The 27,074-nt window shown below is 41.7% G+C and overlaps 1 protein-coding gene across 11 annotated transcripts in view; it reads right to left on the bottom strand.

Annotated features, from left to right (window-relative positions):
- The window catches only part of LOC101943277 (3-phosphoinositide-dependent protein kinase 1), a 146,652-nt gene that overhangs the window by 81,852 nt on the left and 37,726 nt on the right, over positions 1–27,074 (bottom strand). For all 11 annotated transcript variants that reach the window (XM_065560377.1, XM_042852995.2, XM_042852993.2 and 8 more), the window contains 7 exons: positions 23,622–23,664; positions 23,222–23,359; positions 21,021–21,165; positions 5,614–5,711; positions 3,145–3,220; positions 777–845; positions 95–191 (listed from right to left, as the gene is read on the bottom strand). In XM_065560377.1, coding sequence (XP_065416449.1) covers positions 95–191; positions 777–845; positions 3,145–3,220; positions 5,614–5,711; positions 21,021–21,165; positions 23,222–23,359; positions 23,622–23,664 — 666 coding nt within the window. The remainder of the gene's footprint in view (positions 1–94; positions 192–776; positions 846–3,144; positions 3,221–5,613; positions 5,712–21,020; positions 21,166–23,221; positions 23,360–23,621; positions 23,665–27,074) is intronic.

Here is a 27,074-nt window from a genome sequence, read left to right as displayed (position 1 = left end):
TTTGGATACAAATGTAGGAAAACTTCATACATTCAGCACATTATGCAGTTCCTATGTAATTTATTCATCTGGTAACAATATAACGAATATTTACCAAAAGCTTTTCCACAAGATCTTTTGCCTTGGGGAAGAATTTTTCTGGGAAGTCATATTCCAACTTAATTATCTTCTGAAATATAAGATATTCATTGCTGCAAGAAAACAAATATAATTTAGTCATCAGATGTTACCTAGGATACTTTTATCCTGGCATTACACAAGCCAAACAAATAGTATATAGAATTTTTTTTTTTAAATCAATCCATTATTTTTCAAATGTTAAGGGCCAGATTCTGGCCAGCCCCTGTGAGGATGCTCACAGACGACCAGAGGGAGAGCACAAGAAGCTCTCTCACCTTTACAGCCCTGAACAAGGGATAGACAAAATTCATAAAGGGAGAATAATTCCCTACTTTTTGTACCCATTTGGGTACTAGATGGCTGAATGGGGGGCAGGAATGCTGAAGTGAGCACAACTGATTCAGTATAGAGATGGGCATGTGCTATATCCTCTTCATGGATGTGGCAGCCACCATGGTGATGTGAACTGCATGGGAGCCCCTGGAGAATTTTGACTAGCCCCTGGGGACTCCTGGTTGCAGCAAGAGCACAATCTAGCCCTAAATTATTAAAGTAGTAGATATATTGAACAATGGTTGAAAACTGCCATTTAGTGAAAACTGAAATAAAAAACAAAACTATAATTTACATGTAAGATATAATCTGAAGTCTCTTACCCAGCTCTAAATGGTGGCAATCCGGCTACAAGCTGGTATATTATACATCCAAGAGCCCAGAGGTCAGAACTTTAAAGAAAGGGGGAAAAGAGAAAAAAAAACACATACTAATTACTGTCTTCATACAGTAAGTCTGTATAATTTAAGTTAGACAGCGTTTCTTATTCTCAACTTCTACCAGTCAGGATATCAGTAACACATACAGCCAATGGAAGAGTCTTGAATTCAGCACGATCCACACACTCTTCTTACTACATTATTTGGCATGAAAGGACAGCTAGCAAAGCTGGCTATAAAGAAAAGTTGTATCTATACTCTGAGAAAGTAATATAGTTATGACAAAGGAAAACAGTAAACATTTCAAAGTACAGACGCTCCCTGGGTTATGCAAGACCCAACTTACGCAAATTTGTACTTACAGAAAACTATACCAACCAAATAGGTAAACAAGGTGAGCACAGACCAGACCCTTGGGTTTTTAGGACACTAAAAACCAATCAGGTTCTTAAAAGCAGAACTTTATAATAAAGAAAAAAAAAGTAAAAGAAGCACCTCTGTAAAATCAGGATGGAAGGTAATTTTACAGGGTAATAAGATTTAAAAGACAGAGGATTCCCCTGTAAGCAAAACTTCAAAAAGTTACAAAACACAGGAATAAACCTCTCTCTTAGCATAGGGAAAATTCACAACTAAAACAAAAGATAAGCTAATGCATTTCCTTGCTATTACTTACAATTTTTGTAATCTTGGATGCTTATTTCAGGTAGGGTTTTAGGAGATGGTTTTTCCTGCCCTGGTCTCTGTCCCGGAGAGAACAATGAAACACACACAAAAAACTTCCCCCCAAAGATTTGAAAGGATCTTCTTCCCTTATTGGTCCTTTTGGTCAGGTGCCAACCAGGTTATTTGAGCTTCTTAATCCCTTACAGGTAAAGGAGGGATTTTATGCTACCCTTAGCTGTATGTTTATGACAGTATGGGTATAAGTTTCCGACTTATACAAAATTCGAGTTACGCAAGGCTTTCCGGAACGGAACGACTGCGTAAGTCGGGGGGGGGGGGGGGGGAGAGGGGCGGTCTGTACATAACCCAAGTATACATCTGAGCTTGCTTGTTCCTAACACTGCCAGCCAGCATACCTGACAGACCAACCAAAGGAACAGGAAAACAACTACTGTTGCAATCTAAGGCACTGATTTGGATACAGCTGTGTATGCTCCTCAAGAACTACTTCCCTCTTCCCCAGGTCTTTAGACAAAACTCCTACAATCACAAAACAAATCTTTCATTGAAGACTTTCATTTATGTCCAAAAGGCTAATGAGACTAAACAGCATTTGAGGCACTTTTTAGGAGAATCATTGTGCAGCAAGATCTTTTTGATATGCTGGCTTGAAAAGCTGCTTATTAATCACCTTACCGCAACATATATTGCGCCTTCTTTGGTAAAAGACTTAGCATTAACTTTTCTTTTTCAGGATAGGGCTCTCTCTCTAAAGAGCCTATCAACTCAGAAAATACAAGCTCCTTGTAAAGACAGAGTGGATAATGTCACTGCTAAAAGGAGATGGCTAACCTGCTAAAAAGTCCTTCACTAGCCAAACTCTCTAAAGCAGTGAATACAAAAGGTATAATACTTAGCTACATTATTTTAAAGCTGTGATATATACCTATTTCTAATCACTAATTTTCTGTTGTGGTGAGGGAATAGCCAGATACTACAGCCTGAAACTGACTATGCAGGGAGGACAGAGACCAAGCTGCATGGGCTTCCTATGTGAAAAAGATCTTAAGGATGAAACAGAGACACAAAGCTAACTCCTGGACTACAGAAGAGCTCACGTGGAGCTCAGTGAAAACACACATGGATTCAAGGACCAGACCAGTGGACTAAATAACTTCATTGCAAGGGGGTCATGACTCTCCTCCCAACTACCTATAGAAAATGTAACACATTCTGTTGAATTTACAACAGAAGTTGCTCATGTTGGAGCTGACTTATGTTCAAAATGGATTGAGAAAGGGTGGAGGGTATTTGGATGCAAGACCATGTCTAAAACTTTTTGGTTTATTACTGTATTTCCAGGACGTATATCCTTTTCACTATCAACTTTTCTCATGACAAATCCTCAGTCCTGTAGTAAGTCACTATGTCTGTAGAACCCAGAACTCATGAGCAGTCCAGTAAGCCAGTGCTCACACATGGAGCAACATTTGCCAATAAGGAAATGTATTTCGATTTAAAATAACCAAAAGATGCTAAAGCAAATTTTTTTAAAAGTATAAGACATTTTAAATACTATTTTTTCCTCTTTGAAAATATTTAAGCTAAGTCCATAAAATTCTTTACAAACACAAAGACTACTTACCTTTTACAGGCAGATTTTTCTGTCAATAATTCCGGAGAAACGTATTGCGCTGTCCCTACAAATGAGTTTGCCCGTGCTGGGAGAAAAGGGAAAGAGATAAGTAAACCCTTAATTAGATAAACCAAAATTTTATCTATTGAACAGTACATAACACTATAGAACCCACTAAAATTCTGTGTCTACGATAACTACTTTTTTTTAGATAGGCAATTACAAAATTTTTCCCCTCCACTTTTATTCTTGCTAGAGGGCAGGCAAATAGGCATTTTGACTCTGCTAGTACATTTTAACAGTTTTGCCAGACCGCTACAGAATATTACAGTTCAAATATGTTGGAGTTATCATATCTCTTAAAAAGGAGCTCATTCAGCTTGTGTTCTGTTACTTTGTGTTTCCTGCCTCTTCCCAGTGCCTGGCACTTCATAAGCCACACTTCTGGTGCCCAGTGTAGTATAAACCACACCTGCTGGGCTCCTCTGATGTTGCAAGCTTGTGCTGCAACTAATCCATTGCTTCACTTGTAGCACATGCATCATCACTCACCAGAAAACAAACCCACTGGATGAACAGCAACACTGTCTGGCGTCACTGGAGGGCATATACTGTGGTGGCATCAGGCCACCAAGATTTGTATTGAGGAAAAGAAAGTGCTACTGGGAGCAGGGAACCCCATTCCATTTACATTTAGCAACTCTGACAGTAATTGGAGAATCTTGGCCCTGAACACACAAGACTTGGAAATTACTCCTTTCTGCCCCTCCTCTCTCAGAGTAGTCCTAAACAAGCCATGAGCATACATTTAAATAGTTACTGAAAATTCTTCCTCAGGGCAGTGCCTTGTTATGGTTAGTACTATAGTCTATGCTCCTTTACCTAAATGAAGGCTGTATATTGCATGAAGACACACATGATGGCTTTGTGTTCACCTCATGCTATTCTTATTTTTCAGTCTATTGAAGAGCAAGGAAAATCAGCAAGTTGTTACAATGCACAGCAGTTTCAAGGCAACCTTTAAGATGGTTATTTATTAAAAACTTTTATCCAAGTCTTTTTGTTGATAAATTGTATAGTCAATTTCCTGACCACATTTTAGTTCATTGTGAAATATATTCAAGAGACCAAATAACTAAATGTCAGTCCGTTTTTTTTTTGCTATGACACAATAAAAATATAGTACAGTAAAAAAGTTCTATATACCAGTCTCCAGGAAGCAGTCTTATTCAATGTTGTTATATTCACCTTAAATAGAAGGTGTGCTCCCAAAGTTACGCCCCTAATGCCATCTTTGTATACCCTACTTATTTACAAGTACAAGGTATTATGTACAGCATCACAAACTACATTTAACCAATCAGCTTTCAACCTTGTTTTTCTAGTAGTATGGTATACCTCTTATCTTTCTGTTCTAAACACCTGCATCTGAAATACCAAGAGTGTGAAGGCACCTCCTAGGTTTGTGCTAGCATACAACAAGTCTATATCTTATCCTCTTCCTTTGGGACATTCCAGTACTGGTCTGTGAGAGTAACTCTCTACCTGCTATGGTAAAAAAAAACATAGCAAAGTTGTCAGCATCAGGACAAACAAGATATGAGGTACACCATACTACCAGAAAAACAAGGCAGAAAGCGGATTGGTTAAATGTAGTTTGTGACGATGTACACAATACAGATAGGGTATAAAAAGTATAGAGTTATATAGGTATCTATATATACATATGCGTGGGTATACACACACGCGCGCTAGCCACCATATATTGGTCAACATTTCCTTGTCTGAAATGTTTAAAACACACTACAATACATCACACAGATCCTGCCATTGCATGGAAGATTGTTTCTAAAAAAACTATTACAAATTAAATCCCCAAGTGGTGGACATTTCCCAGTATGTTATCTGAGTATCGCAGTAGTCATCAGCAAAAGCCAGCTTAATGCTAATTATATAGTTTTAAAAGATACCAAAACAAGACTTCAGGAAGTTTAATACCCTGTGTTTTCAGTAATAATCTACCATCATTAATTGCACCAAAATACCTGCCTCTCTCTCCCATTTTAATTTAAGTCACTGCCATGGGAGACGAATCCTAGCACATATAATCAGAAAAAACAAGAGGTTTTTCTGGATAGTCAGAAGGATATACTGTTTTGTTTCTTTTCTTCAGAAACAGAAGAAATAATTAAGCTCCCTTTCCTACATTTTAAACTGGAGAGAAAATTGGCTTTATTCAAAACAAACAACCAGTTCTAAATTCACACTGTATGAGCTGATCCACCTAAGCAGAAGTTTAGAGTCAGAATTGTTTTATGACAACCAACAAAACTATATCTAGACTATAGTATAATCACATGCAGTGTTCAAAATTGATGACAGTTTAACTTAAAATTCAAGAAATTTACATTTCAGGGAACTACTTTTTGTTGAGTAGTTCACTGGGATACAGGATCAGAGATATGAACAATTGCATACCTTGTCTACTATCTGCAGATAATACTTTTGCTGTTCCAAAGTCTGTTATTTGAATGTGCATCTCTTCATTTAGCAAAATGTTCTCTGGCTTAAGGTCCCTGAAAAAGGTGGAGTCTCAAATTTAAAATTAAACACGTGAAAACCAGATATCACATTTCAATTCTGAAGCTAACAATAGCCTTAAAAATGAATTCTACAGGTCATAGCACTGTATATACAAACCTTTGTACATATCATTAATCCATCAAGAAACCACAGGAAATCTGTAAATACTATTGTGGCAATTTTTATTTGACCTGGGGGAAATCAACATTCAGAGTGGAAACAGCAGATTTCATAAAGCCCACTAATTTTTCCAATCCTTCTAAAAGTTAAAAGGAGTTAATCACAAAATGGAGGGCAGCATGCATCTCACTTGTTCAACAAAATCCACCAAAAAGAGTAGGACAATTGTAAACCTTACATTTAAAGAACATATGACAGACTGATGGTAATACGGACATGAAATGTACACTATTTAACTATAATACAAAACATCACTAAGTCTGAAATATCAAGGGCCCAAGAATGATCATCCCACAAAACTGCACGAATGAGACAGATGAAAACTATACTAAGGCCATAATTGTGCAAAGACTTATGCACATGCTTAACTTTACACATTGACATGGTCTTGTTTTTTATCACAACTGGAGGCCTGCAGAAGTCAACCAACCAACACCTAGCTGCAGCAGATGCTGTAGTGAAACTAATTAAGTGGTTCTACTTAACAGTGAACATGAAAAATAGCATTGTAGGGTTTCACATTTCTTGCGTCATTGTTGTATCAAAATTTCCCCAGTTTACAAGTGTTTTTTTGTTTATAAAAAAACACCACCACCTTTCTTCCAATGCTAGCCCTGAAAACTCAGACAGATCTGAAAGTCAAGCTGGGGTCTTTCTGGCTCGTGCTTCATCAGTAAAAGCTTTGCAAGTCCAATGCTGCTTTCAGTAACCCTTGTGCGACATGATTTTCCTGAGATCATGCCAGTTATGTCTGTGCAACAAAATGATTTTTAATGGCAGATTTCACCCAAGAGCAGAATTTGAAGTCTATTGATTTGCTCAGGTGGCAATGCAGCTGAATAATTCTGTTAATGATGCGTAAACCAGAAGGTAGTCCAGTTCATTCTCCCACAGCCATTTCAACTCTGCAGAGCTGACAGCAATGAAAACTGATTGAATACACACAGGAAACAGATCTGCTGAAAAGTAAGGTTACTTATGTTACAGTAAATCAAGTTCTTTGAGATGTCTTTGTCCATACAGATCCCACTGTTGGTGTGTGCCTCTCCATGCATGCAAGTCCAGAATCTTTTAGCCAGCAGTGGCCACTGGAGGATGTGCATGTGCCTTGCACACCCTAATGCCCGTCTTTTCCCCACTCACAAGAGCAAAAAGGGTGGAGTAGCCCCCACTACCACTCAGTTCCTTCATTAATATTGGTATCTAGGAGGATGACTGTTAGTGGGGAAGGATGGCAGGTCATGGGATCCATATGGACAAAAGCATCTTGAAGAAGTTACTCACCTTATGCAAGAACGATGGTCTTCAAGATGTGTCCCCCTATGGGTGCTCCACCATAGATGCGTGTGCGTCCCTGCACTGCTGATCGGAGAACTTCAATAGCAGTGTCCATCAGTCCCGAACATGCACTGTCTCTCCTTGTGCTGTGCCATGAGGCTTGTCAGCATGCGCGGGCTAACCCCCGTTAGTTCCTTCTCTACTGCAGAATTACAGACAAGAACTCCAAAGTAGAGGAGAGGACGGTGAGTTGTGGTGCACCTATAGGGGCATGCATCTCGAAGAACCATCGTTACTGCATGTAAGAGGGCTCCCTTTGCTCCTGCCTCTGCTCTGTTCCAAAAACCACTCAGATCTTCTGGCTCAGCAATCACCAGTGCAGTTTATTTACAGGGTGCAATTCCCACCACCTTCTCAACACATACAGCTTGGGGGTTTCAGTCTGAAGGACTTTCCAGCCTCTGCACCCAGGAGAGAAGAGCTACCACTCTCCTTCCACTCTCTGGCTTCCCCCTTTCTGTCTGCCCCTTGGCTTCCTTCCTCTGAGGCTTTTATGGAGTCCTGGGCTAATTAGGCTGGTAGCCATTTCCCCTTTGTCAATCAGGTTCAGGTTTCTCTAGCCAGCTCCAATTTACCTCCCTTAATTGGAGCTCCAATTTACCTGCCCAGCACCCTGTCACACTGCACGAGGTGAGTAACTTCCTCTTCTGCTTCGAATAGTGTCTCGATGGGTGCTCTACTGTCAGGACTCCCAAGCAGCATCCCTCCTGAAGGGCTGGGACTTTGGAGCAGGTCAATTACAGAGGACAGTATGGTGGAGCCAAAGATGGCACTGGAGGTGGAATCCCCAGTAATTGCATAGCGTTCTGCGAAAGTGTGGACTGATGCCCATGTTGCCACTCTACAGATCTTAGAGATAGAGACATTCTTGAAGAAAGTGATGAAAGAAGAGATCGACTTGCTACAGTGTGTATGAATAGTCTGGAGGGGTCATGCTACGAACTTGGTAACACTGTCTGATGCAATTTGAGACTCACTTGGAGAGCCTTTGGGCTGATATCGCAGAGACTGAAGATCTTTCTGCAATGGAGAGGAAAAGCCTAGGGGACTTCCTGAAGGTCTATGTCCTATCCAAGTAGAAGGCCAGGGTTCTCCTGACATCTAGAGCATGTAATATAGCCTCCCTCTTGTCTTGGTGAGGCTTGAGGTAGAAGATTGGAAGGTGAATTAATTGATTCATGTGAAACAGAGAGGTTACCTTTGGGATGAATTTTGGATGTGGCCTGAGTGTAACCATGTCCAGAAAAAAACACTGTGTAGGAGGGGTTGAGCCATCAGAGCTGCTCTCTGTCCTATTCTCTTGGCTGAGGTAATCACCATCAGGAAGGCCACTTTCACTGACAGGTGCATCAACAAACAGATGGCCATGGGTTCAAAGGGAGGCCTAGTCAGTTCTTTCAGCACCCGGTTTAGATCCCATGTAGGGATAGGAAGTCAAAGTTGTGGGAAGAGGTTTACTATACCTCTGAGGAACCTTTTAGTAGTTAAGTCTGACAGCACTGTGTAGCCCTCTACAGGTTGATGGAAAGCTGTTATAGCCACTAGGTGACCCCTAAGAGAGCTTAGAGATTGTCCCGACCATTTTAGGGTCAAAGCATAGTCTAGGATATAGGGAAGAGTTGTGAATGTTGGGGAGATTTATTAGGACATGCACTAAATCTGAAACCTGGACCATTTCTGCAGGTAAGTACATCATGTCGAGGACTTCCTATTGTGTAATAGTACCTCTTGTACCTCCCTTGAACAGGAGCTTTCTAGGTGTTGGAACCAAGCAGAAGCCATGCCTTGATGCAGAGAATCCCCAAGTTTGGATGTTGGGTACATCCTCCATTCTGCGAGAGGAGGTGCGGGATGGCCAGAAGAGGAATCAGCGGGCACGTCACGAGCTGTGCCAGGTAAGGGTACCACGTCTGTCTCGGCAAAGTAGGAGTAATCAAAATGACAAGCTCTGTCCCTTTTTATTTTCAACAGGACCTTCAACGATAGGTGAAATGGAGGAAAGGCATAGAGAAAGTCCTTGTTCCAGGGGAGGAGGAGAGCATCGCCCAGGGAGTGCTGTCCCATCCCCGTTCTGGAGCAGTAGCATGGACATTTCTTGTCGAGTGGCGAAAAGATCTGTGGATGGTGTCCCCCAGCATCTGAATAGGTTATGAAGCACTGTCAGATGTATCTCCCACTCATGGTTGTGTGGGAATTTGCAACTGAGATTGTCTGCTATTGAGTTTTGTTCACCTGGGAGGTAAGCCACAGACAGTGTAATGCTTGAGGAGATTGACGTGAAGGGATATCTCTGCCAGTGACCACTTGCCTTGTGTCATGAGGCTGTTTAGATGTACACCCCACCCTATGAGTGATGCATCAGTGGTGAGGAGCAATGACAGTGATATTTGCCAGAAGAGGACCCCTTTGCAAATGTTGGCTGGGTCCTTCCACCAGTATAAGGAGTTTTTGATCCTGGTGGATGGTGACAGGGATTTGTTCAGCCTGTCCTTGTTTGGTCTGTAAACCAAGCTGAACCACATTTGGAGGCATCCTCGAAGCATGGCATGTGGTATTACCACCATGCATGCTGCAATATGCCTCAAGAGTTGGAGACTGAGCCCAGCTGGTATTTGTGGGCTGTTTTGAATGGTGTCTATGAGAGTGACTAAGGATAGGAACCTGTGGTGAGGTAAGAGGGCTTTGGCCTGTAACGAATCAAGGTCGGCCCCTATGAATTTCAGATGTTGCAGTGGAGTGACGGTTGACTTTTAGGTGTTGATCTGTAGACCCAGTTCCGTAAACAAGTGTATTGTAGCTTCAGTGACTTGGTGAGCCTCTTGGAGAGATTGGCAATTGTCTAGTTAAGGGTAGATCATTATCCCTTGAGAACGTAAACAAGCAACCACTGAGAGAACATTTACAATACTTTTGGGCCTGATTATAGCCCAAAGGTTAGCACTCTATATTGGTAAGGTTGTGTCCCAGAGTCAATCTGAGAAATCATCTGAGAGCCAGTAGGATTGAGATATTAAAATAGGTGTCCTGGTGGTCAAGGGCCAAAAAACAGTCACCCTGTTCCAACGTTGGAATGACTGTTGATAAAGTGACCATCTTGAATTTTTGAGCCTTGAAAAACTTGTTGAGAGCCCAGAGATCTAGTATGGGTTTCCAACCGCCCTTCCTTTTGGGTATTAGGAAATAACAAGAGTAGAACTCTTTGCCTCGTAGATGTCAAGGTACTGGTTCTATGGCTCCTAACTGGAGGAGGCAATCTATGTCTAGTCGTAGTAAACGCTCATGAGAAGGGGCCCTGAAGAGGGATGTGGAAGGTGTCATGGAGGGTGTAGGGAGGTAAAGTGGATGGAAATACCCAGTTTGAACGATCTGTAGGACCCATTGATCAGTTATGCATTCCCAGGCACTGTGGAATGTTGCCAAATCAATGCCCAAATGGTTGTGGAATGATGGTCAGCTGTGTCAATCGGGGGAGAGAGTGGTCTAAAGGCACTTGAAGTGCTTATCTGCGACAGGGATTGCCTCTTTGCAAGAGAGGCACTTCCTCCCCTACAGGGTATGCCGGGCTCACCAGGCTTCAAGGAGTCCCCAAAGAGGAAAAAAGCAGGAAAGAAACTGAAGTTTTGTTTTGTTTTTAAAGCGTAAAAGAAAAGAAGGAGAAACAACAGCTAGAACTACAACTACAAACTATGAGGCTAATTAACTATAGAACTGCAGATTAAAATTATGGTCCTAACGGACTGCAAATAGCTTGATCTCTAGCCAGCGGCGGTAGAAAAGGAACTGAGGGGAGTTAGCCTGCTCGTGCTGACTAGCCTCGTGGCACAGCATGAGGAGAGACAGTGCATGTGTGGGCCTAACAGACATGGATACCCAAGTTCTCCAATTAGCAGCACAGGGACGCAAGCACACCTACAGTGGAGCACCCATAGGGACACTACTTGAAGAACTCCAGTTACTGTAAGTAACCTCTTTCTTTTTTCAGCATTTGTCCACATGGATCCCACTGTAGGTGACTGATTAGCAGTTACCTCTCAAGGATGTAGGTAATACAGGTCTGTCGCATCTTACGTGCATTTAACATGCGCGATTTCAGCTTTACGCAATAGGCAAAAAAAACAAAAAACAATTTTAATACTGTACCTGTAGTGTGGGCAATTCCGCCCGCCATTCAACTCAATGTAATTTTGACTATACGTGGTTTTCGCTTTACGCGCTAACCGCGGAACGGAACCCCCGCATAAGAGGAGACTCGCCTGTATAAGTCCTACCTAAATAATGGCTGCAAGACAGCTTGGCAAAATTGAGCATTTGACTTAAAAGCTGCCACAATAGAAAAGTGTTTAGTAAATGTATGAGCTGAACACCATGTAGCTGCCCTACAAATTTCCGATACAAACTCCCCATAAATGTTACTGAGGAGCCTGAGCCCTGGTAGAAAGTGCCCTAATTGAATGCAGAAGAGGAAACTTATTTATAGTACAAGGAATCTTAACACAATCGGAAATCCATTTTGCTAGTCTGTGCAGAAACTGCCTGTCCTTTAGATTTACTGCCAAAGGCTATGAAAAGTCTGAAGGCCTTTAGGACGTCTCACATTCAGGGGAGTCATGAGGCTTAGGGGGAAAAAAATACAGGTAAATGTATAAAATCAGTTAAAATGACAGGTTTCAGAGTAGCAGCCGTGTTAGTCTGTATCCGCAAAAAGAAGAACAGGAGTACTTGTGGCACCTTAGAGACTAACAAATTTATTAGAGCATAAGCTTTCGTGGACTACAGCCCACTTCTTCGGATGCATATCCGAAGAAGTGGGCTGTAGTCCACGAAAGTTTATGCTCTAATAAATTTGTTAGTCTCTAAGGTGCCACAAGTACTCCTGTTCTTCTTATCAGTTAAAATGATAGTCCAAAACCACTTTCAGCAGAAATGTGTGACCTGGCCCGAGTGTAGCTTTCTCCTTATGGAATAGTATGTAAGGGGGTCCAGCCATTGAAGTCTGCAACACACTCACTATGAGCTGAAGTGACAGCCACTAAAAATGAAGTTTTTATGGAAAGGGGATACAAAGAATAGATGTATGAAGGCTCAAAAGGAAGATCCATTGATGACCTCAAAACTACATACAAATCCCAAACCAGAAAGGGGTCGCTAACTGGTGGAAAATGTCAGACCCTTTCAAAATCTGGAAATGGATGACCAAAAAAAAAGTTTATATAACCCTTTACTGAGGTGAAATGCAGTTATAGTTGTAAACGTACTTTGACAGAACTGACTGACAGTCCAGAGTGCTTCAAAGAAAACCGATAGCCCAGAATAAATGGGGCAGAAGAGTCTCGTGGCTGGGTAAGTCTCTAGTCAGACCATATTGAAAAAGTCTCCATTTAGTTAAGCATATGAGCCTAGTAGAGGCTCTTCTACTATGACAAGACCTCTTGAACAGCTGATGAACAATTCTTCTCAAGCAAGGTTAACCAGCAAGTGTCTATGCTGATAAGTGTAAAGTCTCTGGGTTTGGGTAGAAGACTGGACTGCAGTCTGAGAACTGATGTCAGGAACGATCAGGAGCTGAGGAGTCAGCTGGAGTGAAAGATGAACAACATCTGAAACCAAAACTGACAAGCCCAAGTAGGGGCTATTAGCCTTTTTGAGCTTTGTCCAGACATTTTCCTGAGCACTATGGGGATTAACTGGACAGGTGGAAAAGTGTGCAACAGTTATTGATCCCACTGCTAGAGATCCTGGACTCATTCCTCTCCAGGAGCAAAATATAGGTAATTTCTTGGTGAACCTATTTGCTATAAATAACAACAGAACCCTCACCGCCCCAGTCCTGACTCAAACTGAGACTTTTAGCTCCCATTTGTTGGAGATGGAGCCTTTCCAGATGAGGAAATCAGCTAAATCATTTTGAATGCCTGAAAAATGAAGAGTTGGATGTGATGACAAATGCACCATTCCCATAAGAGGATTGCTTCCTAATAGGATGATCTTGCACCCTACGGGCTTGTTTATACAATACATCACCATCATATTGTCCATCAGGATTTGGATGGTGGAGTTCTGAAGCCTGGGCAGGAATATTTTGCAAACGAGATGACTGGGCCATCTACTCTAATGCATTTATATGTAAACACAACTCCTCTTGGGACCACCAACCCCTGCTTAGATGCATCTCTTACAATAGTCTTTTGCGGGAAGGGTTGATGGAATGGAGACTCTGACAGACCTGAAGGGGGTCTTTATCCAGAGACTCCAGAATTTTCAAGGTCACATACATTGGCAGTTCCAGCGTGTGTCTGATAAACGGATGAACCTGTAGAGACATCAAATCTAAAAAGGGATGCCAACCTTTTTCTTCAAGAAAAATGGAAGTAGAACCCCTTGGCACAGGCACCATCTCGATCACACATCAGTGAAGATGACTACCTATTTCAACCAGCAGTAGTTTGTTGTGACAAGGGTCCCTGAAAAGGGAATTGGTATAGACCAAAATTAGACAAAGTACTCATGTTGAATCATGTCTAAAACTGACTAGTCAATTGCAATGTTCCCTCTAATTTTTTCCATTCATGTGCGGAATGAATTTTGTTATGTGCACGAATTATCGAGGTAATGTGCAGATGTGCGTCACCAGTAGAAACAAAAAACCTAGATATAATACACATATTTTTTAAAAGTTACCAAAGGAATAATTACTTCAGCCAGGACAGGTTAGGCATTTTAGAACTCACTACTCAAAGAATTAAATTTAAGCATAAGAGAAATAAAAATTATGAAATGCACAGACAAATCAAAAAATTCAAACAGCATGTTGGAAGAATAAAATTACAGAAAATATATGTGCATTGCAGGAAATATCAAGTAGTAACATCACCACCACAAGTATGTGTTGGGAGGTGAGTGTGAAAGATTATGTGTGTGAGACAGACACACACACACGCAGTGTGAGAGACAGACACGTGTTGCCTCTAAATACGTTCACAGCCTGGCAAGACTCCCCAGAGGACAGCATCTGCCCTGGGGAATCCTTCAGGTAATCAATATTGCTAACTCGCACGCTATATGGTGCTTTTCCTTAAAGCCCCAGTGTGTATACTTGGGCACAGAAGTATGTATAACAGCATGCCCTTGAGTTCTGGGAGAAGTGGAGTGGCTTCCTCCCATGCTGACTAGTCAGGGGACTAAAAGTATCTGTACGCCCAAAGTGTGGAGTCCTGGCTAACAGCTCTGACATGGAGCTGTGCACCGATAGAGAAGTCAGGCCATTGCCCCAGTCCTGGGCAACATGGATCCAGGATGGAAGAACACATCTCCCAGACCACATTCCTCACTGAAACCCCCACTCCCTCCCCCCTATTCTACAGAGGACCCAGCCCTCTCTCTCCACCACAGGCAGCTCCTCTGTGGAAGTTACTGTTACTTTAGTGTTTACACATCAATTTACAGTGTTATGACTCTATATTCACAATGGAAAAAGACAGAAACTCAGGGATTGTTTTAATTAAAGCGCAGTATTTCAGATGATGGTAAAATGCAGCCCAAATGGTGGAGACTCACTAAAATCCTGATCGCTACTGTTTCTTTTCAGCCCTATGATTTGCTACTGTACGTTGCCCTTTTAAGTAGATTGGCACTCACAGCAGACACAGCAGCCCTCAGCAGGCTCCCTCAGTCCCACTCCTAAGCCCTGTCACTCCCCCCTCTCCTGGCTCGGCAGAGATGGGGTACGGGGTGGGGGGAGAGGGACACCCTGACATCAGCACCCTCCTTCCCCCCCCCCACTGCAAGCAAGTGGGAGGCTCCCGGGAGCAGCTCCAAGACAGAGGGCAGGAGCACCACGACAGTGGGCAGAGGCACACTTGAAGTGCGCAGCACTTGATAGCTTGTTGGGCGGCCGCCTGGCCATGTAGCTTAGAGGGAACTTAGGGTAGGGCCTCTCTCTTTCAGATAACAAGGCTCTTACAAGCATCCAAAAGGTCTCTGATAACAGTGAGGACATCTCGGGCCTTTGTCTAGAAAAAGATAGTGGCTCAGACTCTGCTTCCTCTTCTGGAAAGGGCACAGAGCTCTAGAGAATGGAGGGTCTCTCGAGTCCTTCAGGTATGAAGTGCCTCATCTGTCCTTAAACTGAAAAGGTCAAGACCTTCAAAAGGTAAGTCCCTGATCACAGTTTGGACTTCTTTTGGGAATCCAGCCAACTGTAACAGTGATCTGTGGATAGTTAATACCGCTGAAGCTATAGATCTAGCCGCAGGATCAGAATAATCTAAATGATGCTTGAAGAGCTGTCTTTGGCACGAAGTGCACCCTTCTATGGCCACATTACTTAGCTCTTTCTTAATATCATGCAGGAGTTTTTTGTTCAGCTGCATAACCCTGTTCTTCTGGAGAAAATTGTACTTGGCCATCAGAGCTTGATAATTGCTTATCTGCATCTGAGGGCTAGCTAAAGAATATACTTTCCTGACAAGCAGGTCCATTTTTTTGGGTTCTTTCTTCCTGGGAGTCAACTTGGGGGGGGGCACATTGTTTGGACATTTGTGGGTACTTGTAACCATAAGAGACAGTGGGATTAGATGTGCAAAGAAATATTCAAACTTTTTGGGAAGTACTTGACATTTGTGATCTGTTTTCTTAGATGTTGCCACAACTGAGGCAGGGGGTTGCCAGAGTTCTTTAGCAGCAGCGAGTATTACCTTATTGAATGGCAAGGCCAAGTGGCCCTGAGATTGAGAATCCTCTTGAACCATCTCAAGAGGAATTTCTAAAAAGCCTTGGCCTTCCTCTTAAGCAAGTCTTGAAAAGCACTGAAATCTATCGTAGCAGACGATGACAGAAGAGGAGGTTACTCACCCTGTGCAGTAACTGACGTTCTTCGAGATGAGTGTCCCTGTGGGTGCTCCACTGCAGGTGTTGGTGCATCCCTGAGCAAAGGCGCAGGGACGCACCAACACCTGGAGTGGAGCACCCACAGGGACATCTCTCGAAGAAGAACAACTGCTTCATCCAGAGATTAAGAGGATACTGCAAGCAGAAGGGGCTGAACGTTATATTCCTCCAAAGGCTCCCCTTCATCCTCTCCAAAACGAGGACCCTGTTCAACCTCTTGCATGATAGGTTGATCTGCAGAATGTACAGTCTTGGCTGGTTCCTTATGAAGGGGTTGATTCCTTCACCTTAACTTAGAAGAGTCAGGACCTGGAAATTGCTGTGGGTTCAATCCTTCCCAGTAAGGTCACAACTATGTCCCATAATGATAAGGCCTGGAATATCAAAGTAGTGGAAACAATGAAGTTTGAGTCCTGTCAGAAGCTGGGACCTCTGAAGAGAAAGTTTCCTCCTCACCTCCCTTTCCAGGATTATATTTGGAGAATGAGGATAAAACAGAGAAGTTACTCCTACTATCACGAGAGGAGGAGTCAGAATAGTAGAACTTCTCCATGGAATCCCTGTATCTCCTAAGAGACAGCCATTGGTACCAGTGATGAAGGTCAAAGGGGATCTTCATGTCTAGTACCTTTAGTTTCTGTACTGGAACCATCTTCAAACCCATAGAAAGCAGAGAAAAGTCCATTAGAGGAGACTCCAGTTCTGGAGTGATCATTAAGTCCACTGGAGCTATAAAAGGTCACTGAAAAATAACAAGTATCAGAGGGGTAGCCGTGTTAGTCTGAATCTGTAAAAAGCAACAGAGGGTCCTGTGGCACCTTTGAGACTAACAGAAGTATTGGGAGCATAAGCTTTCGTGGGTAAGAACCTCACTTCTTCAGATGCAAGTCTCCCAATACTTCTGTTAGTCTCAAAGGTGCCACAGGACCCTCTGTTGCTTTTTGAAAAATAACAGGGACTGGTACCAATGTAATCAGCACCAAGCTTGCTGGTACTGAAGTGGCTGACACAGCTGGAAGCACAGTTCCGAGGAATCAGTGATAGATGGTTCTGCAGCCAATAGTTATAATGAGCTGGTAGGGACAGTAGAAGATCGCTAGTGTGATTGTGAGGTAGAGAAACAAACCCTTGAAGGGTCTGGTGGTATACTGTGCCAGTTTGATTTGAAGGAAATCAACTTGGAAGCCTCAGTGTAATATAATCTGGATTTTTTTTTTTCTTTGTTGGTACTGGAGACTTTGACCAACACAAAGTATCTCTGCCTTCAGCAGGTGGGATTTTTCTGACTGACCTGAGAAGGAAAAAGGATAAGCCCAGAATGTTTCAGAGCAGCATGAGGTCTTTGGAGGCTTGTCTTCACTGAAGACTTAACTTGAGCTCAACCGTGAGTTTTTCCCATAGCACTCTTCAAGTGCACACAGCCACACACTTCTATCAGTGCTACACAGCATAATAGCCACCATTCCCTGAGCTACAGAGCAGACAAAGAGGTAGGTTTTAATGTGTATTGTTATCTTGAGGTAACTGCAGTGCAGTTGAGCAGCCACAACAGTTGGGACACAATGGTCCTCCAATCCCTTCCCATAAACCCCCCAACTGGAAGTAGACTATCAATCTGCCTCTGCTCAGCATCCATCTTGCAGTTCACCTGCTGGCAATTTCTCCAGCTTCACACATCTCTGTTTCATACAACACAACAATGCCCATTAACAAGCCCTTGTACCAGTGTTTAACCATCAGAGTGGGCAGACAAGTTGTCTTACAACATCTGTGAATGCAAACAGAGGCACAGTAAATTGTGGTGCTATAAATCTTAGGATAAGTACTCAGACAGCTTTATTGCCTGGCGCAGCCAGATACAGTACCAGTATGGATGCAGGTGAGGACAACATTGTAATGTGGTCATGATATTCTGGGTTAGGCTATCACCAGTTAACTTACCCAGTAATTGCTTCAGTGTATGCTAAGCATGGGGGTAAGGCATAGCCTTGGATGCAGAAGACTAGTTAACACCTAGAGTGGTTTCCCTGGTAGCCAGGGAACTGATAGACAATGGCTTTAATGGAATACCATTCTCTAGAGAAGGAGCTTCAGAGTCTGATATGTTCCTTCTAGATTTCTCTGTGAAGAAAACTTTCAGACAGGCATCATAAGCTCTTTGAGTATGCTTTGAAAATGACATGCAAAGTGCATATTTTTCAGTTATGTGAGACTCCCTCAAGCAGAATAAACATTTTGCATGAGCATCGCTTGCAGGCATGGGTGAGTCACAAGCTAGGCAGATTTTAAAACCCGGGGACCAAGACTCAGCCATGTGTGAATCATGGTATCAAGGGAAAAACAAAAAAGTTATTTTTGTGTGTGTTTTGGGGGGGAGGGGGAGGGGTTCTTTTGGCCAATGGGCTCTAACAACTTGAACTTTTAGAACTACTAAGAATAATCCTAACTACCTATAAAACTACTACTATCTGTGATGTACGGAGAAGCAGAAGGACTCTATGTTGCTCCAACTCACTGCCATGGCAGGGAGAAGGAAACCGAGTGGTACTTGGGGCTGTTCTGTCCTTTATATACTCAGGGTGGGGCACAGACTTCTATTGTCACTGCTGGGTTAAAAGATTCCAGACTCTCACTCAAGGGGTGCGGACACCTACAGTGGAACCCATATGGACAAAAGCTCGAAGAACAGAAGGTGCCATTTCTACAGAGTTACTTTTCAAAGTAGAACCACTTTAAGATGTCTGGTTATCTGCTGTCATATTTCTTAGGGTTCAAGAAAACCCCAAGAGAGTTCTAAGCATTTTTAATAGAATATGGTTTCCTAAATAAATCAACTGTACAATGATTGTGATATCAGCAGAAACTTGATCTCACCACCCAGTACTGAGCTGCCCATAATTACCTTCATAACATTCTAAACTTAAGACATCTACAAGCAATTTTCCTACAATGCCAGATTTCTAATAAAGCCCTACTAAAAGAAATACATAAATAAAGTTAAATTTATACACATTTTAAAAACTCTTGTGATTACATAAAAGACAAAGAAAACAATACAGGAAACAGTGCCCCTCTTCCCTATAAGTAATTAAGATATTAAATAGCATTGTTTTTTGACCTTTGTGGAATCTCCCATACATTACTGGCAGGGAAACTGAACTCCTGAACTCTTTTATAGTGTTTATTCTATCCTAGTGTTTCATGGACATCTTCTCCCTGTCAGAATGCATGGACCAATTTCCTCCCCCTTCCCATTCACAACTGTTTCTATGCAAAAATATTAGAAAATGTATTTTTAGTTTTTTTTTAACATAACTGGAAACAAGAAGAGCCAGCATCACATGATCAGACATCTCTCCAGAGACCCTGAGCAAGTGTTCCAGGAACCACCATTTGGGAACCTTTGGAATAGATGACCAACTTTAGATTCTATGGTACAATCTCCACTCCCAACCGCCCCTGCCCATTTGGCTATTGTGTCAAACAGGGGTACAATCTATTTACAGTTAGCAAACCAATTTTGTACACATGACAGAATATTCTCATCCAAACAACAAGATTGTAATTCTTCTCTTGGGGCTCTTTAGAGACCCAATTAAAAGCTTTTAGAAAGGTTCAACATTTTCCTATAACAAGCAAAATTAGTTTTAAAAAGGGACTCAAAATAAATATTAACTGCACCCTTAGCTGTGTTGTCATCACCATTTTAGATGATCTAAACTAGACTTTAAGGGTATGGCTACACAGCGAAGAAAAAACAATGGCTGGCCTATGCCCGCTGACTCAGGCTGCAAGGCTGCCTCACTGCAGTGTAGACTTCTGGGCTCGAGGTGGAGCCCGGGCACTAGAACCCTGTGGGGGTGTCTTGCTCTGTGTCTGTGTCTCTCTCTCTCTGTCTGTGTCCCCCAAGCTCGGGCTCCAGCTCGAGCCTAGAAGTCTACATAGCAATGAAACAGCTCCACAGCCCGAACCCTGCAAACCTGAGTTGGCTGGCTGGCACAGGCCAGTCGTGGATGTCCAGTTGCTGTGTAGACATACCCTACATTGTCTTTTCACCATTTCTGCTCTTTGTCCAAGCCGAGTAGAAATGCAAAAGGTAAAACCTGGACTAATGTCAGTTTTACTTTTGTTTATATAGTCTCCTACACACTAATTCACAAGTAGAGCCCTGCTCACGACTGTTTCTTAAATCCCGCTCCCACCCTGCAATATCCACTCCCATTCCCACATTGTTTCTTGTATTTGTATCCCACTCCCACCCACACAAACCTTCGATCCCACAAGACAGAGATTCCCCCATGTGTTCTCTCTCTCTCTCTCTCATATATTATATAAAAAATATGGAATTCAGACAATTTTTTACCACTAAAGGAATAAAACTAATCTTGCTTAAACCATGTAAAAAAATACTTTAACTCCTGTTATGGAAATCAAACCTCTTTCGATCCCTTGCTTAAATTTAAGTATTATAACCTTTATTTAAAAAAAGAAAAACTTGCTTTACATTGCTGAAATTCTATTTATGACAAACTGACAACAGATTTAGTGTTTTCCCGCAAATTGCCACAATATGTTTTTTTTGCCCACCCAATCCTCCCTGCAATAAAGTACATTTTACCCACTCCTGCTATTATGGCAGCAGGTCCTACAGGACCCACAGAATCTCAGTCCCGCTACAGGGCTCTATTCACAAGCACTAGTTTGATTTTGATTCATAATACAGCAGGGGAACACTTATACTCACAAAAAAAAAATTTATGTTATGTAGTTTTTGTAAAACACCACACTATTTATTCATATTTAAACTATATCACAAGTGAGCCTTTAAAAAAAAAAAAAAAAGAACTACTCTTATTACATACCATTGCAAATGTGTTGGTCCCAATTAAGTACCTTACCTGTGAATTATTCCCTTTCCATGCAAGTACTCTAATGCTGATACAATTTCAGCAGTATAAAACCTGGTACAGGTCTCATCAAATGAGCCAATTTTGCGAATGTATTTTAGAAGCTCTCCATTTTTGGCATAGCTAAGTCCAAAATCTGAATATAAAGTTAAGGATCATCATTACAACATTTTAAAACATCAAACTCAAACTTATTTTGAGGACTAAAATAAAAATAAGATTGAATGAGAACTATGGAAGGAATAGAAAGCCTAATTCCAAAACTGTCTTAGTCCTAATCCAAGCCAACATTTTTTGACACTGCTCTCCATTTTTATATGGTACTTTAGATGCTTAAATCCTCTGTTTTGAGACATGGTTAATTACATGTCTAAATCATTTAAATAATTGATTAAAACTTTACCTATAGCTATTAGCTCCTGCAAAAAATAGAGACCCAGTTATGGCCAGGCTGAAAATTTGCCTTAAGGGTCATACCATCTGACTGCCGTTTGGAGAGTTATACAAAATGCACTGGTTTCAGTCCAGTTTGTAGTGAGCAGGTGTCCACATTACAAAAAGAGACTAATACATCCTGCCTACTGTTGGTAGCCTCAGTAAGTATATCATGAAGGATAAAATGAGCCCTGGAAGGAGACTAGATCTATCTTTTCATCCCTAGAAAGCACCACTACAGAGCAGAAAGCTCAGAGGGAAGTTTGCCATAGCTTGGTATTGTAACTATTCTATGAATAAAAAGGGGACCTCAGACGCCAGCCCTCTGAAGAGAGAATACTTACCAACACAAAATTAACTTGAAATAAACAAACCTTTAAGAATGGCTGGAGAGAGATGCCTTGGGGAATAAAGACTACACGTTCCTGTTGGGACACAGAGGATCTCCTCTTCACACTGTAACCAATGACCAGTCAGGTCTCTTGCACAGTAATTCTAAGAACTGCTACTAAAAGGCTCAAGCAGAACCTCTTCAATGCCTTAGCCCCATTATTCAGATTACTCTACATGCCATTTTAGATGAGAGAAGCTTAACAACTCTGATGATTTAATGGACACAAATTACTGAATATAAGAAAGGAACATGGCCAAGCCTTTTTTTAAAATTCAGTTTTTGTTTTACCGCCTGTATCAAAAGTAAAATATTGTAAGAAAACAAATTTTAAATAAATCAACTTAAACACAATCTTCTCCTACTAATTTTGACACTGCTAATACAGTTAATACTGAGTTTTCCCTGTTCATCTCTTATAAAGTACAGATATAGTCAGTTTGATTTTTTAATTTATATTATAGTATTAATGATGTTAGTAGAGTTCAGGATAGAGTTGCCAGGTGCCCGGTTTTCAACAGGAAAGTCAGGTTGAAAAGGAGACTGGGCAGTGTCTAGTCAGATATACTGACCAGACACCAAAAGTCCAGTTAACGTGGGGGAGGAGTGTCATCAACTCACACCTGCCCCTGCACAGCCAGGGCTGCCTCCTACCTGCAGGCAGACTTCACATCCGATTGCAGCAGCTCCTGTCCCTATCCTGTCCTGGACCTGGTCAGGGGAGTGAGGTGGAGATGATCCAGCCAGGAGAGGGAGATTGCGGGGCCTTGGGAGAAGAGGCAGAGTAGGGGATGGGACAGGACCTTGTGGGGGGGGGGGAGGGGAAGAGGTAGAGGAGGGAGTGGGACCTCAGAGTCCGGTTTTCAGCCAATAGGAAGTTGGCAACCCTAGGTTTGTTATTTCTGTTCTGCCTCTTGGTAGTTTTGCAGCAGAACACAATATGGTAGCTCCTATATAAAAAAAAAAGTGACTAGAAAAATAGTTTCTTGGAAAAACACTACCGGCTTAAAAATATTTTAAAATATATAGTTTCTGCTATGTGATGATCATTTAAAGGGTCATGAAATTTTGGGTGTAGGTTATATTACTATGTCTATTTAAACTGGCATGTATAAATAGTGTTACATAAACTTGAGACCTCCTGTTTGAAAATACTTGACATATTTGTGGTTTAATATCTACTCAAGAATTCAAGTAGCTATTTCAATAATGATTAGATGCTAAAGAGTTTATCACCCCAAAGAAAATGCTGCTCAGTTTCTTTCCATGTTTTTCTTATTCCAGTAAAGATCTATAGGTTTTAATGAAATAATTCACTTGCTACTTTCAAACACTTCGTAATAAATATTTAATTCAAAAAGGATACACAGCTTTTCATCATCCTGAAATGTGAAGTAGAGTTTCACAAAGAAAGGGTGATCCAGATGGGACATTACATCTCTCTCTCTGGTCACATAGGGGACCTTATTTTCTTTTATGATATGACGTTTTTCTAGAATTTTAACTTGAAGACGAAGAAGAACAATGAAAATGCAGAGGACTTGAGCCCAAACAAGGCATGTTGTAAACTAAGTAGTTTTGCAAACTGATTGGTTAGATAACATTGACACTCTAAAAAATGCCAAACGTCCCTGATTAATAGTTGCTCCCACTCTTCCATCATTAGAGGGGAAGGAGATAACAGAATAATTTAAAGTGATTATAGTTAAAGATACCTATTTCAATGTTATGCCTAAAACATTTAACTTGAAGGAATCATTACTTACTGGCATATTCTCTGGAAGTTGCCAATTCTCGGGCCAAGACAACCTGGTTTAGGGGAAAAAACCCACAATGTAACTGGTTCATTAAAAAGATATACAAGGATGCCACCTTGGTCTTCATTCCCAGTCACAGTTTGAATTTTGTATTAACCTCAGTCCCTATGCCAATAGATGTTTAATGAACCCCTTGCCATAGATATTCCACATCATCAAATCAGCAAATCAATTAAGCATGTTCTTAAGTCCCACTGAAGTCAATGTATTTAAAGTTTAGTACACGCTTAAGTCTTTTGCTGAACGAGGGCCTCTAACACCACCGGGTAATCAATAAACTAGATTTTATTCTCCTCTTCAGGAAATCATAAGGGTTACAACATAATATGCTACACTAAATCATTGAGGATCTTTCTACAAGAAGACATGCATCTCTGCTGTGTGTTTCAGGCAAATTTAGCAAAATTATTTCCTGAAGTTATTTTTCTTTTTATATGCTCTAAAATAAATAAATAAATAAATAAATAAATAAAAAGACTGCTATTGTATGTTTCCATGTCCTGCATAGTGTCCTTGAGCACTTTAATCAATTTATCCAGAAGATTAAGAGTTAGAAGCAGCAGAAAGGCTTTCAATGTAGCCTACAATTTGACAAAATAAAACAGTTCACTGATGAAAAAGGGTGGAAGAGTTCCAAACAGCAGTGGTGAAGGGGGTGAGGGGGTTGGGAGGAGAAGAGGCTTTCAAGACAATGGTTTCAAATTTTTTAAAAGAAAAAAGTTTCAGAAGGAATGTGTTAGTGGAATGCAAGTGGATTTACAGTCTGTATGGAATAAGTAGTTTCATAATAGGGGAGTTTTGATCAGATACACACAAAACACAACAGCTGAATGCACAGTGTCTCCTTGCCTGAATACAAGCAAGAAGGTCTCTGCTACATTAGGGTTACCATACGTCCAGATTTTCCCAGACATGTCCGGCTTTTTGGGCCTCAAATCCCCGTCCGGGGGGAAATCCCAAAAAGCCGGACATGTCCGGGAAAATCGGGACATGCGGGGCCAGGGGCCGGCGGTGCTGGGGGTGCTGGGCTGGGGACTGGCCCGGGGCCGGCACCCCAGGGCCCGAGCCGACCCAGGCTGGAGACGCCGGGGGGGGCCAGACTGGGCCGCGCCTCCTCCCTCCACCCCTCACCCCTTACCTGCTTCAGGCTTCCCGCGAATCAAATGTTCGCGGGAAGCAGGGGAGGGGGCGGAGACTTTGGGGAAAGGGTGGAGTTGGGGCTTGGGTGTGGGCGGGGCTGGGGCCCCGTGGAGTGTCCTCTTTTTGGACACTCAAAATATGGTAACCCTATGCTACATCAGATTATCTAGAATGTTCCAGTAACTAGTTTTCATATTCGGCTTCTAACAATGCATTAGGAAGAATATAAATCTATACTTAGTTCTCACATAATCTACACCAAATTATTTTCTATCGTCATACCATGCTTGTTTATATGCCAATTTTTTTTAAATTAGAGTAGAATACTCCAACATCTTAATTTACTTCAAATAGGTACTATTAAGTATTATACTTTAAGGCTAACCGTTTTACACCCCCTGAATAGGTTTATGTAAACAGAGTTACACTGCTCCAGAAGTGGGCATTTTGTTGAAAGTTTACTTCTCAATAAAAACTGTAGGAGGGATGTTCACTTTTCTATTATCTGAGTGTAAGAAGTCTGAAGTTGACAGAAGCAGATGAGAAGTCAGATTAGAAACAGTCAAGGTTTAAAAATTATGCATTTATAAAAAAAATTTCAAATATATAACAAACAATCTTTAAAACATGTAGCCCTCAGGCTACAATATTTATTATCAGATGTGGTCAGAAAGAGGGGTGTTTTGTTTCTTTTTTTTTTTTGCAAAATTTCTTCCCCTTTAATTGAAATCCTTACAGTGGCATCATGTTTTGAGGTGCATTAAGTTCTTACAATGGCATAAACCTCTAACTCAGTTCAAATCCTTCAGACCAGATTAAAGTAAATCTTAAATATTTAAAAGAGCATGAGAAACTCCACCACCTTATGGCACCATAAGCGCTTTTAAGCCACTAAACACACACATTGGGACATTAGGTCTTCTGAAAACTTAAAATTCAAGTATTTAAGGCAGAAGGGTGCTTTTTATGTGAACTGAAGGGTGGATGCACAAAGTGGATCAGCATGCATAAACACCATATCTTGAAGTGTAAACTTAATGACCTTTTCTACTGCACACTGCAAACTGGCCCTCGTTAACACTCAATTATTCAACCATTGTTTTTTTCCAAACTTGGTTGAGGATAAATTTCTCAATGACTATTTATATGCCAAATTTGAAGTTTCAAAGCTCACCCAAGGAGTTTCTGTAGGAACTAAAAGGAAGTATCTTTATAAGAACCAAAAATGGACAATGTGTTGCTTCAGTCTCACAAAACTGAAATTATGAGCATGTGAACATCTATTGGTCTGCACTTGTGGCCTGACCTGAATGTCGAAGGCAGCGATGGGTGCAGTATAAGAATATAAGTAAATAGGTTGTCAAACTATTTCCATTGTAACAGCCAGTACTAGGCTTCTGCAATAACTGAGTTACTGAGCAATATGCTTAAATACTGTCAGAAGTGATCTTTATTCAAATATAAAAGGAAAGAAAAAAAAAATCAAAGAACAAAATGTTACTCATTATCGTTACTAATGCATAAAGAGAGTCCTGATCGAGGAAGTCATACAGTAACTCCTCACTTAACGTTGTCCCGGTTAACATTGTTACGTTGCTGATCTATTAGGGAACAAATTCATTTAAAGATGTGCAATGCTCCCTTATAACATGGTTTGGCAGCTGCCTGCTTTGTCCACTGCCTGCAGGATTCTCTGGAAGAGCAGCCCTTACTTGTGGGGATTAGAATCGGGGGGCCAGCAGCCTCCCCTCCCCCCATCAGCTCCCCTAAATTCCCTGTAAGGTATGTGCTTGGCAGCTGCCCAGCAGCAGTTTAGCTGTCCCTCCCCCCGCTGCCGTGCTGCTCCTGCTCCTGCCCTGCCCTCTGCCTTGGAGCTGCTCCCAGGAGCTTCCTGCTTGCTGGGGGAGCGGGAGAGAGAGGTGCTGATATCAGAAAGTCCCCCTGCTCCTTCTCCCCCCCTCCCCGGGCTCTGTACCCCCTCTCCACAAGCAGAGAAGAGGGACAGAAAGGAGGGAGCTGGCTGGAAGTTGTTGCTTCCTGTCTGATCTCCTTAAAAGGACAACGTACTTGAAGTGGTGTCAGCATACTTAAAGGGGCAATGCATGTCTCTCTCTCTCTCTCTCATATATGCATGCACCCCCCAGCACTTTGGAAAGTCAGCACCTGTGTAGCCGTGCATGTGCTGTCAGGAGGAGGGAGTGGTGCACTCCAGCTGGATAGCATGGCCTCATCATCATGTTCAGTTTTTGCAGGGAAGTGTTT

This window comes from Chrysemys picta, chromosome 10 (genome assembly GCF_011386835.1).
Source record: "Chrysemys picta bellii isolate R12L10 chromosome 10, ASM1138683v2, whole genome shotgun sequence".
Taxonomy (NCBI): Eukaryota; Metazoa; Chordata; order Testudines; family Emydidae; genus Chrysemys; species Chrysemys picta.
This window is presented reverse-complemented; position numbering and strand designations above follow the sequence as displayed.